General features: G+C 57.0%; 1 protein-coding gene across 1 annotated transcript in view; it reads right to left on the bottom strand.

Annotated features, from left to right (window-relative positions):
• CFAP65 (cilia and flagella associated protein 65) overlaps positions 1-18,420 on the bottom strand; it is a 36,367-nt gene that overhangs the window by 9,459 nt on the left and 8,488 nt on the right. The window contains exons 4-21 of the mRNA XM_043445497.1: positions 17,871-18,037; positions 17,469-17,668; positions 17,034-17,179; positions 16,351-16,573; positions 15,651-15,916; positions 15,045-15,245; positions 14,453-14,812; positions 12,116-12,253; positions 10,195-10,440; positions 9,388-9,612; positions 8,332-8,490; positions 7,950-8,100; positions 7,379-7,507; positions 5,750-5,963; positions 5,328-5,456; positions 828-1,004; positions 471-537; positions 213-323 (exon numbers count right to left, since the gene is read on the bottom strand). Coding sequence (XP_043301432.1) covers positions 213-323; positions 471-537; positions 828-1,004; positions 5,328-5,456; positions 5,750-5,963; positions 7,379-7,507; positions 7,950-8,100; positions 8,332-8,490; positions 9,388-9,612; positions 10,195-10,440; positions 12,116-12,253; positions 14,453-14,812; positions 15,045-15,245; positions 15,651-15,916; positions 16,351-16,573; positions 17,034-17,179; positions 17,469-17,668; positions 17,871-18,037 — 3,309 coding nt within the window. The remainder of the gene's footprint in view (positions 1-212; positions 324-470; positions 538-827; positions 1,005-5,327; positions 5,457-5,749; positions 5,964-7,378; positions 7,508-7,949; positions 8,101-8,331; positions 8,491-9,387; positions 9,613-10,194; positions 10,441-12,115; positions 12,254-14,452; positions 14,813-15,044; positions 15,246-15,650; positions 15,917-16,350; positions 16,574-17,033; positions 17,180-17,468; positions 17,669-17,870; positions 18,038-18,420) is intronic.

Genomic DNA, 18,420 nt, shown 5'->3' with positions numbered 1-18,420 from the left:
GAATAGGGTCTGGCAAAGGGCTTAGCACCAGTGCCTAGAAGCTGAAACCTCTCGCCTTGGGTCTCTCCCAGTTGCCCAATCTGGAGGTTCAACCTGCAACCCCACCTCTTTGAGCGAGGACAGGGGCCTTGTCATCCTGTCATGGGCTGATGCAGACACACAGAGAACAACACTTAAGCATCCTGGTGACCAGGACAACGTAGACCACTGACCTGCCTTGGGGGCAATGTGTCGCCGATGGGGACAGGGATGAACTGATGGCTGGTGGAGGTGAAGTGCACATACTTCTGCTCCAGCTTCACCGTCACACCTATGAAATTGAGCTGGAAGTAGAAAGCCCATGAGTAGCATCCTTCCCTGGGAGGAACTGAAGTACCCAGTGGAGAGATGGGGACCCCAGTTCCCCGGGGAATGGTGCTCCCTGTGTTGCTCTCTAGGCTTTCCAGGACAGGACAAGGGCAGGACCTCACCAGGATCTCCCGGCCATGGGACACCTTGAAGAGCACCGGGAGGCGATCAGTGCCGATGAACAGATGGCTGGAAGGGAGGAGACAGTCCAGGATGACTTACTGAACCTTGGCGTGGGTGGAAGAACAAAGGGTCATGGCACACTTGTGGCTTTGGGCTGGCTACGTGGAAATCCCTGAGCTGGGATGGGGCAAGAGGAAAATTAAACCTCCCTTGCAGGTGGGAAGGCAACACCTTCTCAGGGAGGTGGCCACTCAGGGTACCCTGGAGTCACACAGTGTAAGGCCAGGCTCCTCCAAGAGTTGGGGGAATGGAGGTCTTCAGGACTGGAAGGGCGGGGTGAGCGGAGGGGGCAGCACCTGTATTTGAGTTCTACCATCTGCTCTTGCCCGGGACTCAGGCTCCCAGCCTTGGGGCTGATGGAGAAGATGCAGTTGTCTTGCACGCGCATCTGGTGCAGCTCTGTGCGGTCAAACTCGGCCTGCTCTGCCCAAAGCTCCAGGTCGATCTGCTGGTCACTCGGGAAGAGGAAGGCCCTGGGGGAGGGGTGCAAAGCAGAAGGGTGGAGGAGCCTCTCAGTCAGACCAGAGGCAGGAGCTCTGAGCCCCAGCTGGGATGCATGGAGGCCTCCTCTATTACCTCCCCCTCTTCTCCCCCGCTAGGCAAGTTGTCCCATGCAAGGCTGAGCAAACACTGAGGTTGTGGATTCTCATTTCATAATGGCCCCCAAACCTAGGAACAGAAGCAGTGACTAAATGCAGAATGGAAATTGGGGCTCCGATTGTGGGTACCAGGGGTCAAGGGGCTGCTTGTGTATGTGGCCACTCTGAGCCTGGCAGTGACCCTGGAGGGGTCTGTGTGACAAAGCACTTAGGAAGGGCCATTTGAGGCACCTAGGAATGTGAGCAGCACCAACTAGGGGGTCCCAAGAAGACTGGCACTTTTGAGTCCAAAGCAAGGCTGGGCATAGAATCAGTGCCCCTGTGATGCCGGGTGCTCCAGTAAAGCAGATATTGCATTCTAAAAGGTGCCCAAATAAGTGATAAAGGGGTCCCAAGATCACAATCTGAAAAGAAGGCTCCATCCACTCTCAGAGGGATGAACTGGCCTCAAACTGGGCAGAGTATATGAACAGGGAATAGCCAGATGTGGGGAAAAATGGGCATCGCACCTGAAAAGACTCAAGGAGAGTCTCAGGAAAATGCATATCAAAATTCCCTCAAATAATCTTAAGTATTTTCACACCTGAATCGTGAAAAATGGTTACATTTGATGCTGGTAAGTTTAGGAAGGACAGACATCCTCAAACACAGGGAGAGAAGGAATTGCTCCCATCTTTTGTTGCAGGAATTTTGATAGCATCTTTTAGAATAGAAAGTGCATAGAATAGAAAATGCTCTTTGATTCAGAAATTCTATTTGGGGGAATTAACTTGCAGGGATAAAAATGTAAGCACGCATGCAGGCAGGCACACACACACACACACACACACAAGGATGTTTATTACCACTTTGTTAGTGATGATAAAAAAACATTAAAAAGCACTGGGAACAACTAGCGTCATCTGAAAGGAGTGGTTTAAAAATGTAAAGGCTTCCCCGACAGTCCAGTGGCTAAGACTCCACACTTCCAGTGCAAGGGACATGGGTTCAATCCTGGGTCGAGGAGCTAAGATCCCACATGCCATATGGCATGGTCAAACAGTTAAAAAAAATTTTAATACCAAGAATTAAAAAATTAACAAAACAAAATAGACATAAGGTCCTTTCATATTACGGGATATTATGCAACTATTAAAATGAATGAGTTACATCTCTATATACTGACCTTTATTGATCTAAAAATGAATATTTCTGACATAAGGGTGGGTGACAATGTTATTGTTATAATGCTGAATAGAGTAATACATGTAACATCATGCCATTATCGTAATAAAACATGGAAGAGTAACTGTGTCCGTGTGTCGGTGCCTTGTACCAGTGCTGAGAGTGGAAGCACATGCCAAGCCCACCAGGGCCGACTGGAGAGGGAGCTGGGGGGGGGTGGTTCTTACTTTTCTTCCATCACCCTTGGGTCGTTGGACTTGTTACCATTACCTGTTACTTGCTTCTGTCGTTTTATCTGCAGGATATTGATCCACAGCAAAACTGGAGACCTTGCTACTTTGTCCGCAGTTTCCCTCTTGGCTCTCACCCCAACTCCGTCCAAATAATCCCTGCCAGTCCTCTGGTGTGGGCCCCCAGATTGGGACTGTGGAAACCTGCCAGCCTGTCCCCCTGCCTCGAACAGCTCATCCTCCTCAGAAGGAGAAGAATTACACGCCCAGCGGAGGACTCCAAGGCCCTGCCCACGTCCCTATCAACGTTACAGTCACACTGTGCCTTTTCCTCTTACCCGTGTCTGCACCAGGCCCTCTGTCTAAAAGGCTCTCTGAAGGCTCTCTGCCTCTGCTCCCTGGCCTACAGGTCTCACTTTCTCCAGGAAGCGTTTCTGAGGTGTGCACACCCTTCCACCACTTCTAAATCCGAGGGAAGGAGCTCTCGACGCTGCATAAGGGTCTTTCACAGCATGTCACTCACCACGCACCACAAGGCCGGTCTGCCCACCAGGAGGGCAGGGCCTAGGCAAGTCCGCTTTTCTCTTCTGAGCTCTGGGCCTGGGGCCTGCACCTAGGAAGCCCCAGTCCACGTTTGGCCAGTGGCTTAGTGAATGAATGAGGGAACAGATGACGTTAACCTGTGCACCTGACACCTGAGAGGGATCACCCTTTAAACGCACGGCCCAACATCTCCCCGGGCCAAGCTCAGAGGCAGCAGAGGAGGCTTGGTGGGGGCGCGGCAGCAGCATGGCTCCCAGCTTCCCCCTCCCTGACGCTCCCCCCAAACCCACTTGGGGTTCTCTGTCCTGCCTGATGCTGCCTCCAGGCCAAGCCCACACTCCCCATTTCTTACTGATCTTGGCAGGAATAAAACCTTCGGTCTGTTCCTTATGAGTTTAGCAGAGACTCGGCTAGAATTTTTAAAAATAGCCTTCTAAGAAACTGAAAGGAAACACAACACCACAAAAAAGCCGAGGAGAGTCAAGTGTTCCTAGGAAGGTTCCCTGTGTTTGAAATCTAGGAAGAAGCACGAACTGCCTTCCTGAACCTCAGACGATCTCCCGATGGACGGGCCCGGCTCAGTGGGCTCTCTGCCTGGCTTTCCTCCTGCCCGATTTCCAGCCACCTGGACCCTCTCCACTGAGAGTGAGAGCTGGCGTGCTTCTGCACAAACACACATGCACACACAGTCCACCAAAATACACTGCTCCACACCAGGACACCGGCCAATGCCGCTTCTCCTGCCCCCACTCCCGAGCCCTGCAGGGCCTTGGCTCCTGGCCATTCAAACAGCTCAGTGAATGGCTGACGCAGTGCTCCAGGCAGGCCCCGGGCCTTCCCCACCAGGCCACAGCCTGCCAAGCTTCCCAGTCACTCAGGGCCAGAAGCGCTTAGTTACTCACAGTCCCAGCCCTTCTCAGACAGAAGCTGTTTAATGAACCAGCTCCCCGTCCTCCAACACAGGGAGGGACAGGAAAACCCAGAGAGTAAGGGGCGGCCACTGCACGGGGTACAATACAGTGCCCCCGTCTTACCCACATGCACCCCAAGGCTCTTGAGATCACAGATGCCTATGTCCACTCTCATCCACCCACTGCCACGCCCAGGCTGGGCCCCTGGCTCTCTTCCCACCGCCCCGCCCCCAAGCCTGACCCAGATGGGGACACTTCTTTCTCACCTCTGTCTAGCCAAGCAAAGTTGGAAGTCATCAAAAGGAAGTTTCCTGGGAAATGAAGGTGCGTGGCAGAGGCAGGGAGGAAAGAAAGAAACGGCGCTGGCACGGAGAAAGGATGCTAACTGGGCACCAGTTCGGGGCCCCCGTGGGAGTTAAGCCAAGCACAGAAGGGGCCCAGCGTGGCAGACTCAGGTCCCCAGGCCTGGGCCCCGTATGACCGGGAAGCGCAGCGGCTCCGTGTCCAGCCCCGACTCTTCCTGCAGCCCCACGTGGCTTTGCTCAGCTCGGTCATTTCCCTGACACTGGCGCTGCGGCGGCAGAGCCTACCAGAGACCCTTAACTCGCCCCATGCAGGCCCGGCCCCCGCTGGCCTGGGGCTCTGTCGGGGCTGCCCCAGCATCTAGCTCAGTGCTCAGGGCACCCTGTAGCTTCTTGCTGACTAACCTGTGTAAGTGGGGGCTCTGGTTTCGGACAGATCTGGGTGGGAACTGGCTCTGCCTCTAACGGCTGAGAGCTCTTGCCTGAGTCCTTAGCCTCCCATCTGTGAGACTGTCAGCGGAGGAGGACTTTTTCACAGGGTTGGTGTGAAGCTTGGAGAAGAGGGTCCTAGTGGCCAGCTGTGGCACATGCATGGTGGCTACTTCTCACTCGCTAAGCTATGACGTTGCCCCTGCCAGTCTCAGCAGTAAAGAATCTGCCTGCCAATGCAGAAGATGGGGGTTCAGTCCCTGGGTGGGGAAGATGTCCTGGAGAAGGAAATGGCAACTCACTCTAGAATGCTGGTCTGGGAAATCCCATGGACAGAGGAACCTGGCGGGCTATAGGCCACGGGATTGCAAAGCAGTCGGACACGACTTAGTGACTAAACAACTACCAGTCTCCATCAGGGTGAGTCTACCACTTCTGAGCCTATGGATGTGACTCAGCCAGATCTGATGTCCCGTTGGGTGACCCTAGTCCTACCTTGGCGTCTACATCCAATCAATGTGCGGGGTCAGGGGCACACTTCATGGACACCAGGTGGCCAGGGCTACAACGAACCAGAGAACACCTCCAGCCCCTGTCCCCCAGTACCCCACTCCATACCAGTCCAGGGGCACCATGCCGCTGTTCTTCAGGGCCAGGAGCACCACGGAGGGCGGGGCATCTATCGGTGCCACCCCAAAATTGAAATTGAGCTTCAGAGTGGTGAAGACAGGGGGGATCTGGCTGGTACTGTGTGGAGCAGAGAAATGGTCTGCTACAGGGTTGGGGACAGGCTGGAGTCCTTCCAGGGGTGGCTGGGGGAACTGGAGAATCTGGGACTCAGGCACAGGGGTGGGTCAGCATTTGAGACCTCAAGTGAATCTCAGCCTTCTCCAGGCCCCACCAGAGATGGGCAGACATTGGTGGTGGGCGGGAGATAGGGAGCCCCTTCTTGGACAGGGCCTGGTGCTGGGGGCACGAGTGGAATATTGCTCCAAGAACATTCCCAGACAGGCTCTGCCTCTCCCCCAGGCCCACCTCACCTGTGCCGGGTGGGCACCTTGTAGGTGAGTTCCCAGGGGGTGGGGTCACGCTCCAAGTAACTGTTGAGCAGGTCCAGGGAGAAGAGGTGCCACAGGTGCTTCCGGGTGATGCCCTCGGCGCTGCCCATGGAGCAGATATCCAGGATGGAGAGGAGGGGGTACACGGCCGTCAGGGACACGTGACATAGCTCCTGCTTCTCCCCAGCCTTGTCATCTGTGGGGGTATGGGAGAGAGGGGTGGGCTCACCTGCCAGCTCCCCTGGGGAGTGGAGTACACACTGTGGGCGCAGGGGTCCCGGGCAACCTGCCCCAGGACCCTAGTCAGGAGCAGACTCCAGGGACACTTCCAACAACAGCCAAACCTTATCTGATACTTTCTATGTGAACCAAGCACTGTCCTAAGTGCTTGGCAAACACCACTCTATTTAATGTGCATTGTTATTCATTTTCAAACTCACTAATGGCTTTATTGAGATATAATCTATATACCATAAAATTAACCATTTAAAAACATTTTTGCGGGGGGACTTCCCTGGCAGTCCAGTGGTTAAGGCTCTGTGCTTCCACTGCAGGGGGCGCTAGTTCGATTCCTGGTCAGGGAAATAGGAATTTACATGCCATGCAGTGCAGCCAAAAAAATTAGAAAGAAAGAATTTTTTGGTTGCATCATGTGGCATGTGGGATCTTAGTTCCCCGACCAGGGATTGAACCGGGTGCCCCCTGCAGTGGAAGTGCAAAGCTTTAACCACTGGACCGCCAGGGAAGTCCCCAAAATTAACCCTTTCAACACACACAATGCAATGATTTTTTTCGTATATTCACAGAGTTGCACAAGCGTCATCACTGACTGTAGAACATTTTCAGGCCTCCCCAAACAAACCCAGTACTAAGTAGCTGTCACTCTCCATTCACCCCTCTCCCCACCCCTGGCAACCACTAATCTACTTTCTGTCTCTAGACTTTCCTATTTTGGGTATTTCACATAAACAGAATCATACAATGTGTGGCTTTTAGTGACTGGCTTCTTTCACTTGGCATAATGTTTTCGAGGTTTGCCCATGTGGTAACATGTATCTGCACTTTTTTTTTTTTTTTTTTTTGGCCAGTGGACCATTATTATCCCCATTTTACTGATGTGGAAACTGAGGCAAAGGGAAGTTAAACAACTTTGCTGAGGTTACATGGCTAATAAGTGCTGGGGCCAGGATCCAATTCCAGGGAGCCCACACTCTCAGCCACTCACTCTCCTGTGCTCCCCTGACTGTGCTGTCCTGGACTCCCACCAGGTGGCCCCGGGGCAGGCTGGCAACAACCTGGTTTTATGAGGGAGGAAGCTGAGACCCAAGGCAGCTGAGGAGTTACCTGAGATCCCTCAGTAGGTAAACACAGTGCCCAACTCTTCACACCAACTCCTCCACAGCTCAGGCATGCATATGTGGACATCCACACTGACAGATGTGGTTCGTATGAGGCATGCACACTAGACACCCAAAAGCACATCCTAGCACGTTCACATCCATCCTGCCAGCTCTGTCTGGACTCTTGGCATCCTCCCACCCCAGGTCCTGCTCACACAGCCCTCTGCCTTTCCTCCCTGGCCCTGACAACCCTGCCAGATGGCCCAGGTACCTCTGTGGGAGACGAGAGCATAACTGATGGTCCAGGAGTACTGGGACCGGTGTTTGGGACAGGCAGTCAGGCAGATGGTGTCCTGGGACCGGGGCGGCATGCTCCCCTCTGTGCGGTCCAGCTGCAGAGCTGCTCAGGGGCGGCCGGGTGGGGTCAGGGGCGGCCGGGTGGGGTCAGAGGCAGAGGGCCCCAGTGCAGCCCAGAGGGGCCCGGCCTTTCCTCTCACCAGTCCCCGCCACTCTTCCCTGGGCCAGCAGAGCTCTGATTAGAGAGCAGGCTCTGAGCCAGGAAATGGGGAGCAGAGAGCTTCCTCCAGGCCAAGACAGTGGGGACCAGTCTTGGGGTCACTGGCACCTGCTAAGCACTTTGCTCCACCCAGCTGCCCTGGGAGGTAGGCACCACCAGTAGCCCCATTTTACAGATGAGGGAACTGAGGCTCAGAGAGGACAATCACCCTCCAACCCCACACATCTAGCAAGTGGAAGCACCAAGTTTCAAGCCCTGTCCCCAGACCATGGTCCGGTTAACCAGTGTGAACCCGTGCCCCTCACTCCCACCCAGGCCTAAGTACCGAGGGGCCCGTTCCCGACAGCCTCGGGGTGGCTCTGCTGCAGGAAGAGGCGGTAGTGGAGGGTGCAGTTGCCGTCGTTCAGGAGCACCAGCATCCTGGTCTGCCTGCCATTCACCAGCATGTTCCCAAAGTCCAGCTCCTTCTCCTGTGCCTGAGGGCCAGAGTCTGCCATCCCGGGGTGGGGGACCCCCCCAGGCCCCCCCCCCACTGTTGCCCCCCACTCCAGCCTCAGAGGGTCCCCAAAGAGCGGATCCAGCAGGGAGAGCCAGGAGGCCAGAAGACTGCCTTCGTGGGGTCAGGCACTCTGGGGCCTTCCCTCCCACCTGGGCCCTGCCCCTCCTCCCCTTCCCCTCCCCGCACCCGCCGGGCTCCTCCCACTCACAGACAGGCTGCTGGTGATGCCCGTGCCCGCCAGCCGGAGCATGTAGTGGGTGGTGGCGGAGGGCTTGGTGTTTGGGGGCAGGCCGGCTTCCCAGACCCACATCCCCACTCGGAACAGGTACTTGGTCTCCTCCAGAGGGCTGAAGGTCCAGGTCAGCGTCTGGGGTCACAGACATTATCCCTATGGGGGGGGTCTCTGGGAACCCCCGCCCAGCTCTTGGATGTCTGAGGTCCCACTGCAGAACATCAAGCTATGGAAAACCTTTCCGAGTGTTTCCCTGAGCCAGGCACTTATACACACTGTGTACTCTGTCATCTCCCTCGGGCCTTCAGTCACTTATCCCCAGAGGTAAGTGGTATTATTTTAGTGTCTCATTGTCTGATGAGAAACTGGAGATGCAGAGAAGCAGGGTAACTCTCCCAAGGTCACACAGCTGACGAGGGCACGTGGTGGGAGCTGGGGATGTGAACTCTTGAGGCTGGACTCCAGAGTCTGTGTGGTCTCTTGCCTTACAGAGTACTACCTCTGGGCTCTAACAGACAGCGTGTGTTGGTGGTTCTCAGCTCAAGCTTGGCCTCCTTGACTAGGAGACCCTAAACCAGGGCTGGGGCTCTGCGGCTTTGGGTCTCACCTGTGCCCCCGCACAAGGACCTACCACTTTGACCTCCAGAAGCTCCCTTCCTCACTCCTTAATGACAGCCACCCATTAGCCCCAAATCCAGGTGCTCCGCACAACCTCCCAGTTTTGGGGGACCGAGGATGGAGGATGGACTTGCCCCTGGGCACTGACATCAGAAACCCGGGTTTAAGTCCCAGCTCTGCACCTCTTAATTCACAGTCTTAGTAAATGGTTTCCTCCCAACCCAAGTCTCAATTTTTCTTCGTAAAATGGGGGTGAAGATGATGGTAACAGTCATACCTATGCATAAGGCTGGAAGAAATGACTGTGGCTTGGATGGAGGGGTGAGCCTGGCCCCAGAGAGACATGAGTAAGAGATGATGGTAAAGGTGAGGATGATGGGTATCCTTCCCTCCCGCTCTTGGCAAGGCACTCACAAGGCTCTCATTGGGCTGGATAATCCCTCTGGCGGGCTGGACAGACAGCATCTTTCGGTGCTGCTGGGAGACCCTCCACTCAAATTCCAGGGGCAGACGGGAGGGGTTTCGGAAGGTGAAGAGGCTGGTGGAGGAGCAGCCCACCCAGGTGGGCTTGAAAAAGACGCTTTTATGGGTGTCCAGCTTCAGCTGCAGCGGCTCCTCGCGGCTCTGCATGGTCACCTCCTGGGGCCAGTGAAGGGAGGACAGTGCCCTGACATCGCCCTGTGGCCCTGGCTTCCCCAAAGATCACGGGTGGGCAGCTTTTCTCCCTCGGAGAGAGCAGCAAAAGGTGCCCCACCCTGGGCCCTGGGTACGGGCAGGTTCTGTCAAAGGCAGAGTACGTACGTAGTGACTGAACAGGAGATGGTTCTTGAAAAGAAGTCAGGGACCGAAAAAGGATGTACAGGCCATTTCATTGGCCAGACGTGAGTCTAAAAACCTCGGACCCTTTCCCTGGCCCAGCCCCAAACACCTTCTACCATCTGTAGTCATGAGTCTTGGGTTGCCCTTACTCCTTCCTTGGGTATCTTTGCACCCCTTTTTCTTGCTCCGGATCCTATAAGTGGACAGGCAGCGTCCTGGGGAGAGCCGTTCCCAGACATGGCCCAGGGATCCTCTCCCTGCTGTTTCACTGCCTGGACGGGGAGCAGCCCCTGAGCTAGTTTAGGGGAGCTTTAAAGGCCAGTCCCAGAATGTGGCTTTGGAAAGGGAAGCCCCAGACTCTGGCCCCCTCCGAAGGATCCAGTCCCTACTCCCACCACCTACCTTAAGGTACTGGGGGCAGGAATTGAACTGCAGGTAGAAAATGTGCTGCTTCCAGGAGTTGCCCTTAGGGTAGGTGTAGGTGAGGAGGATCTTGTGGGCCCCAGGGCCCAGGAGGCCCGAGCGGGGCCGCAGGGAGATGTCCAAGCTGCTTTTGGGGGCCAGGCTGTAGGTGAGCAGCATGGAGCCTTTGTTGATGAGAAGCAGGCTGCGGTAGGAGGGTTCGCTGGGGGACACTGCAGGAAAGAGCTGGGGTGTGAGAGAGGAGGGGTCCAGGCTCAGATCTGCACGCCCTCCCCAGCCCCACCCCACACGCACACTCCAGGTGGTCTGTGTGGGCATGGGTGAAGCCATCTCCCAGGAGGCCCAAGATGCCCTCACACAACCCGGTCAGTGCCCTGGGGCAGGGAATGGAGGGACACAGCTCGGCCCCCCCAAAATGCTTCTAATCTCCACAGACATCCAGACAAGGAGATGGAGCAGCCGTAGGGACTGGCTCCAGGAAATTCAGGACCCCAGGACCCCACCACCACAAGTTTTTTTCATCTTGTTGTTCAGTTGCTCAGGTGTGTCCGACTCTTTGGGACCCCATAGACTGTAGCCCTCCAGGCTCTTCTGTCCAGGGGATTTCCCAGGCAAGAATACTGGAGTGGGTTGCCATTTCCTCTTCCAGGGGATCTTCCTGACCCAGGGATCGAAACCATATCTTCTGTGTCTCCTGCATTGTCAGGCGGATTCTTTACTGCCTGATCCACTGGGGCTCTTAAAGTGCCCACAAATCATCTTTTGGAGATCCCCGTTTCAGAGAAGCAGGTGCAGAAGCTCTGGGGTAAGCAGCCCCTTCTAGGTAATTCTCAGGCAGGCAGCCTTGGTGGGGGGAAGGGGGGAGCCCCACTCTGGGAAAGGGAAAGCCCCAGCAGTCCCAAACATCCCTCAGGCATCTAGGGTGTGGCCAGCACGAGGCAAAGAGCTGGGTTGGCTACCAAATGTACAGCTGAAATTGCTGGCCCGGGTGCCCCCTTCAGCTGGGACAAAGAACATAGGTGCATGAGGTGGGGGCGAGGGGTACGTGGGCAACATGGGTGCAAAATTCTGCTAGATTTCAGTAAAGGCCACAACTGCTGTAAGGAACTGGCCAAGGGAAAGGGGCGGGGGCCGGGGGGGGGGGGGTCAGTGAGGAGACCCCAGGGAAGTCAGGAGGGCTGTGGGAAGGGGTGCCCTTGAGCAGCACTGTAACAGTTAGGGGGCACTGTAACAGTTAGGGGGCAAGATCACCCCCAAACACACAGTGCAAAAGTAACGTCTTTCCAGCAAGTGTGAGACAGGAGAGTGGAGCAGCTGGATGAAAAGACTGATGGTGGCAATAGAAGCTGGGAAGAGGCATCCAAGGGGGAACCAGAACTGGCACTTGGCCATCTGGCTCCAGAGTCTGTGTTTCTCAACTTTATGTCATCCTGGGGCTCAGGTCAGACAGGGCCTCCAAGACAGGAGAGGCCTGGGAATGATGACTCCCTCAGGACAGGGTTAAGCTAAAGGGCCAGCCTTGAGACACTTGCTGGGCTGGATGATCCCTGAGGGCAGGGACTCATGGCCTGGGAGGTCCTATTCCTAGCCAGCACTCAATTAACATGCAATCAGAGGAGCTGGAGACTTTAAAGCTGAGCGTGAGAGGGCCAGGGAACTATTTCAGATGGAGCAGGCCAGTGGTTCAAGCCCCAGACTCTTCCCAGTCCCACTGCAGTGGTCCAGGAGACAGTCCTTCAAGATGGGTGCAGAGCCCCAGGGGCTGGTGGTGGGGAGGTTGGGATGGCCAGGGAGAGCACTGGACTTGCTTCTGAGACCACCAGAGATGGGAGGGATCTGCAGGCCACGGCAGAGCCAAGCCCCTTGTCCCATCTCCCACTGCTGCTGGGGCCACGCTCACCTTGGGGGTGTCCAGGGTGTATTGGGGGATGTGGTGCTCCAAGCCAGGGCAATAGCTGTGGCCTTGCACCCGGAGCGTCAAGCACCAGGATGGGCACACCGTGCAGTCCTCTTCGATGTTGTTGTAGCTTCGCAGGACCTGTGGGACAACCACACCCACGACCGCGGTGTCTGACCTGGTGGGGCACCCCAGCCTGCCCCCTGAGCTGCAGGAACCCTACATGGGGTCCAGGGGGAGGGGCCCCCTGGGAAGACAGTGGGGGAACCACAGCCATAGCAGCCCCTCCCACTGTGCGCCAGGCCCCGCATTGGACACGCAGCACCAAGCAGTCAGCAAACACGCTCTCTAATCCTCCAGCAGGACGAGGGTGGGGCTGGGATGTGAAAGCAGCATTCATCCTGCAGGAATGTGCCCAGAGAGCACTGGCCAATAGAAACAGAATGCAAGCCGCAAGTGTGAGCCGCAAACATCATTTTAAATGTTCTAGTAGCCACATTGACAAGGTAAAACACATAAAATTTATTTCAACAATATATTTTATTTAACTGAGTAGATCCAAAATCATATTGTTTCGACGTTATACCTACATATACATATACGTGTGTGCATGCTTAGTCGCTCAGTTGTGTCTGACTCTTTGAGACCCCAGGACTGTAGCCCACCAGGCTCCTTTGTCCATGGGGTTTTTCAGGCAAGAATACTAGAGTGGGTTGCCATTTCCTCCTTCAGGGCAATCTTTCTGACCCAGGGATTGAACCCACCTCTCTACGTCTCGTACATTGGCAGGCAGGTTCTTTACCACTAGCACCACTTTGGAAGCCCGTATATATCTGTGTGTGTATGTATTATTGTTGTTCAGTTGCCCAGTCATGTCTGACTTTTTTCGACCCCATGGACTGTAGCACTCTAGGTCTTCCTGTCCCTTACCATCTCCCAAAGTTTGCCCAAGTTCATTGCATTGGTGATGCCATCACATACATATATATATATACACACATATACATATATCTATGTATATGATGCATATAGATGGTGGCATTGGGCTTCCCAAGTGGCTCAGTGTGTAAAGAATCCACCTGCAATGTAGGAAAAGCAGGCAGATGTGAGTTCAATCCCCGGGTCAGGAAGATCCCCTGGAGGAGAGCATGGCAACCCACCAGTATTCTCGCCTGGAGAATCCCATGGAGAGAGGAGCCTGGTGGACTACAGTCCATGGGGTTGGAAAGAGTCAGACACGACTGAAGTGACTGAGCTCGCACGCACGCACATGATGGCATCACCATACATGGGGCATATATATGTGAGGAAGGAGGCATTTTGCATACTTTTTGTGCAAAGTCCTAGAAATCAGCGTCTCTTCCCTTGACAGAGTGTCTGTTTGGACTAGACACAGTTCAAGAGCTCAGTGGCCACACGTGGCTGGTGGTTGGCATATCGGACAGCTTAGGACTGCAACCTGTAGCCTAAAAGTCTGACGAGCTCAGCCAAGCCAGACATCCACAGCCTCACTCCTACAAACTTCCGAGTTCCCACACAGCCAAGATATTAGAACAGAGGCAACTAAAGACTCAGCTTTGGAAAAACTTCTCCAAAGTTTGGATACGCTCCCAAGTTTATAGATGAAAAGACAGCTCAGGGGTCTATACACTAAGGGAGGAGCCCAAGGTCACAGAGCTGGTGAGGGACCCTGATCTGGACTGTGCAGCCCTGCTCTTCCCTCAGCCCCAGCACCCGGCCACCGGGCGAGAACAGCAAGGTGGGCAGAGCAGAGAAGGAGGGAAGGGGAGGACGGGCTGGAAATGAGAAGGGAGCGACGCGTCTGGGGCTGAGAGGCTGAACTGGCCACCTGGTCAGGGGAAGACGGATGAGAAGCCCCTTCCTACACGCACGTAATTACTGGGTGCCCCAGGCTCTGTCCCCCCAGGGCGGAGGTCCTGCCCTCGGCTCTTCCAGAAGGACCACTTCCTACCTCAAGGACTAGCGAGAGGTCAGGAGCCCCCCCCAGCCAGGAGGCCCAGGAAACTACGTGCACCAGAATTTTCCAAAGGGCTTGAGCCCCACTGAGCTCTCCCTCCAGAGAGGGTGGGAGGCACACGTGAGGGAGACATAATCAGCTGGGCCAAGAAGCCCCTCAGTCAAGGCAGGACATGAACCTGGGAGAAAGACAGACCACCAAGGCCAAAGTCCAGCCAAGGAGACAAGGAGAGGAGGGAGCAGAGCCCAGCACAGAGAGCACGGGTCCCACCTCACCCCACCCTCCCCTCCGACTCCACACCCTGCCGTTCAGGCTCCAGGGCAGAGAATCCACCTTCCCCTGTCCCGTGTGCCCCCACACACCTTATAGAAGGCAAAGGCTTCAAGCTCCACGGCATACAGGCCATTGGGGTGAGGTGGCTGGAAATGCAGGCGCAGGGCTGTGGACTTGAGAGGGGGCACATCGCAGGTGTTTGGGGTCACCCAGAAGGGGCAGTCAGCCCTGCGCGTCCAGGCCACGGTGATCTTGCCATTGGTATGGTTCATCAGGCACAGGGGGACGGGGCTGGGGTCCTTGGGCCTGGGGCAGGCACCAAAATCCACCTCGACAGGCTCAATGCTGACGGGCGGGGGAAAGATGGCCACGTCGCTGGTACCGTCGAAGAAGTACTCAGTCATTGGGGGGATGAGGGGATACTGCGGGGCCGGTATGTCCTCCAGGTCCTGCGTGGGGAGAGCCGGGTTGGTGGGGGCCAGTTCTCCAGCCTCTGCCCCTCATCTCTGTGCTCCTTTCTGGAAAAGGCTACAAGAGCTCCACACATGTCACACCCCCTGACTACGAACGATGCCCACGGCACTGCGGAGCGCGGGACTGCCCAAGGATTGCTAGAGAAGGGTGGGGTGTGAACCTGGGAGGGTGGACAGCCCCCCGAGGTCCCAGAGGGACACATCGAACCTCAATGGGGATCATCAGGGCACCGTTCTTATCCTGCTCCAGCTTCCTCTCCCTCAGCATGACGCCCAGGATGTCGGGCGGATAGAACGTCAGGCCCCGCGCCAGGTTCGTGCGGTACCATGTGAGATGCTGAGGCCGGAGGATGGCTGGCTTGGTGCTCTCCGAGTGGCATGTCCCAATCAGGTCCAGGAACAGTGGGTCCTACGACATTTTCTGTGTGAGCTTAGATTTCAGCCTCCACTCGCCACCCTGGCCAGAGACCGGCTTCATCAGGGCACAGCATGTACCACCTGGTCTGGGGGCCCGGGTGGGGGTTGTCATCTCAAGGCTCTCTGCCCTGCACGTGCTACGTGGGGTGAGGGCCAAAGTCCCAGCCTGGCAGCAGTGAGGGCAAGACTGGCCTGCCCACCTGGCTCGAAGCGAACCCCCGCCTGTCCCTAGCCAACCACTGGCTCTGAAAGCCAAGCCAGGGGCCCTGGAGGAGAAAGCCGTGCAAGTTCCAGAATACAGGTGACTGAGCACTGAGCCCTGTCCTCATGACTGGGCCTTGGATCGGCCTCTCCAGCACCTAGAGGAGCCCCTCCTCATCCCTCCCCGGCAGGTCACCTGGTGGTGGATGAGACAGGCCACCCGCCGGCAGTAGATGATGGGTTGAGTGGGCTGGAAGACACAGCAGAGGGTCATGCGGGCCTTGCCCACCAGGGTCCCAAAGGCAGGTCTGATGCTGAAGACACTCTCCTGACAGTCGATGTCAAAGTGGAAGTAGGCCGTGCAGTCCGACTTGTTCTCCATCCACAGGGACTGCTCTGAGCGGGTCCCGAGGTTGACCCAGCTGAAGTCGACGCAGTGATGCTGCAGTGACAGGTCAGGACCTGGGCAGAGGAGGCGGGGGGTGGGGTGGGGGGGTGGGGGGGGTGGGGGGGGTGCGCTGTGAGTGGGCCTGGCCACCTGGCCACCTGGGGGGGTCTCCAAGGGTCCCACCGATGGGAGGTAGTGCTGCCTGGAGACAGTAAGATTGGGTTGGAAAGGCTTGGCACCCCAGTGGCCTGAGCAGATCGGCAGGTGACGGGGGTGGGGGGATGGGGGGTGGCGGTGGGGGGGGTTGGGAGGAGGGGGTGGGGGGTGAGTATGGGAACCGTATCTCCAGGTGACCTTAACTGATTCCTAGCTGAGCCCACCAGGGGGCAGCAGACACCCAGGCTAAGGGTAGGGAGGCCCCGGGCATCTGGGAGCAGATGGTTGTCAGTTGTAAGCAGGGGCTGCTCCAGTCTCTGGAGGCAGGGCCGTGACCTGGGACTGCCAGTACCTCTACAGAAACCAACGACTTTGAGCAGGGTCTGGGAGGCACAGCCAGAGGGCACGATGGACAAGTAGTCCATGGTCCTGGCGTCCAAGGTCTCCGGGTGGAAGAACACCGACACGAATCTCTTCTCTCCGGGGGGCACGATGCCGTGGGCTGTGGGGCACGAGAAGGCCTGGTCTTTGACCAGCATGTCTGGGGCCACTTCGATCCTGAAGGGGGTGCTCACCTGTGGGGCCAGGGAAGGTCCGGTTACAGGGTGGAGTGGTCTGTCATCACCAAGGTGCCCCGCTGAAGCCCTGCCTCTGCCTCGGTCATCAGCTTCGATTGTAGAGCAAGGCTGCCTCGGCCCACAGGAGGGAAGGGGCTGAGTCGTGTGCCCAGCGCTGGGACTGCCCAGAGCGGGTACCTCTGCCTTGTCCCAAAGGTACCAGGAGGGCTAGCAGTGGTCCTGGAATCAGGACACCTGAGGGCTGCTCTTGGGGTTGTTCTGGGGGGGGGGGGTCACGGGATAGTCCAGCCCAGCCCCCAGTTGAGATGATGGGGGGACCCCTGTCGACACGAGCGTATCAACAGACGTAGGTATGCGAGGCTTGCAGCATGCGGTACAGGGGGTGGGTGTTAGGCGCACCCGGGCCTGTGGTCCCCGAGCCCCGCCCCCACGCCCCCCGCGTGCGTAGGACGCGTACTGCCGATGGGTTATAGAGCTTGATCTGCCTCTCGGCGGTGCAGCCCACGGCAACGGAGCCAAAGTGCAGCACTTTCTGGAAGCCCTCGGCATCCTGGTCCTCCGGGTGCCTCTGCTTTATGCTCACCAGCAGCTGGGCGCATTTGGCTGGGCAGAGAGAGTGGACAGCCTTGGGGAGAAACCCACCAGGGCCTCTGTGGCCCCAAACGGAATAGCCCCTTCGAGGAAGACACGGGTCACCAGGGAAACACTGGTCTGTGGCACCAAGGGAAGCAAAGAGATGACAGAGCCTGTGGGGCTCGGTGAAGGGCGGGAGGCTGATGGAGGTCCCTTGGGGGCCAGGCCAGGGAGGGGGTGGGGGGAAGCACACTGGAGGCTTTGTTTCCCAGGGAGGTGGGGCGGGGGCTCTGGGGACGGGTGAGAGGTCGGGCCTCACCCACAGCCTGCAGCTGGATGCTGCTCTTCTGCTTGCTGCCATCCCCATACCAGCACATGGCCTGAGCATCATAGATGACAGCCATTAGGGGCTGGAAGGTCACCTTGATCCGGCAGGCCTGGCCTGGTTCCAGCAGCCCCGAGGTCGGCAGCATCTGGAATGGGCTGGGGGACTCCCAGGTGAAGAAGGTAGACAGGTCCCTGGGGGTGGGACCCGGTGGGGGAGATGCGGATCAGAGCCACTTTGCCCCCTCTGACCACTGCCCCTGCTTTAGAAAGGTAGAGATGCCCCCTTTACTCCCACACCCCATTCCACACCCCACACACCGGTCTCTCCTGCTCCCAGGAATCCTCCTCCCAGTTGTCGCACTTCCCACCTCCAAGCCTCAGCCTCTGCCCTCACCCCGCATTTTCCAGGCAGAACCAGGCCTCGGCCATGTCCCCCATGGCGCACATGGGCAACTGCAGGGACGGTGGGCAGATCAGATTGTGGCAGGGCAGGGTGGCTCTCAAGTCCACACAGAACATCCCCTCCGCTTTCTCAAGCCACAGCTGGTCCACGTACTCCTTCTGCGGTGTGTGGGGGCGGGGGGGAGAGGCAGAGGCAGTGACTGATCAGTGTACCCGGGTGGTACCCACCTCCCCCTGGCCCTGGCCATCCCCCCAACATAACCGTGGAGGGCTGGGCCAGGCCATGGCCCTCCTCCATCTCAGTCTCTGAAGACAAGGTCAGTTACTTGAGCTGTAGCGCCATCTTGGTCTCAGAGATATGGGGCCTCTTTGTGAGGGACAAAGTTTTGGGAGAATATTTTGAGAGCAGGAAGAAGCCAAGGAATACAGGGCTTTCTGATGGCCAACAGAGTAGCGCAGCCTTCCCTGCTGCCCCCACCGCCCCGCCACCCCACACATCCACCCGGAAGCCCCTTCTGTCTAATGAGTTCTGGCTCCAAGTG

The sequence above is a fragment of the Cervus canadensis genome, chromosome 24 (genome assembly GCF_019320065.1).
Source record: "Cervus canadensis isolate Bull #8, Minnesota chromosome 24, ASM1932006v1, whole genome shotgun sequence".
Lineage (NCBI taxonomy): Eukaryota > Metazoa > Chordata > Mammalia > Artiodactyla > Cervidae > Cervus > Cervus canadensis.
This window is presented reverse-complemented; position numbering and strand designations above follow the sequence as displayed.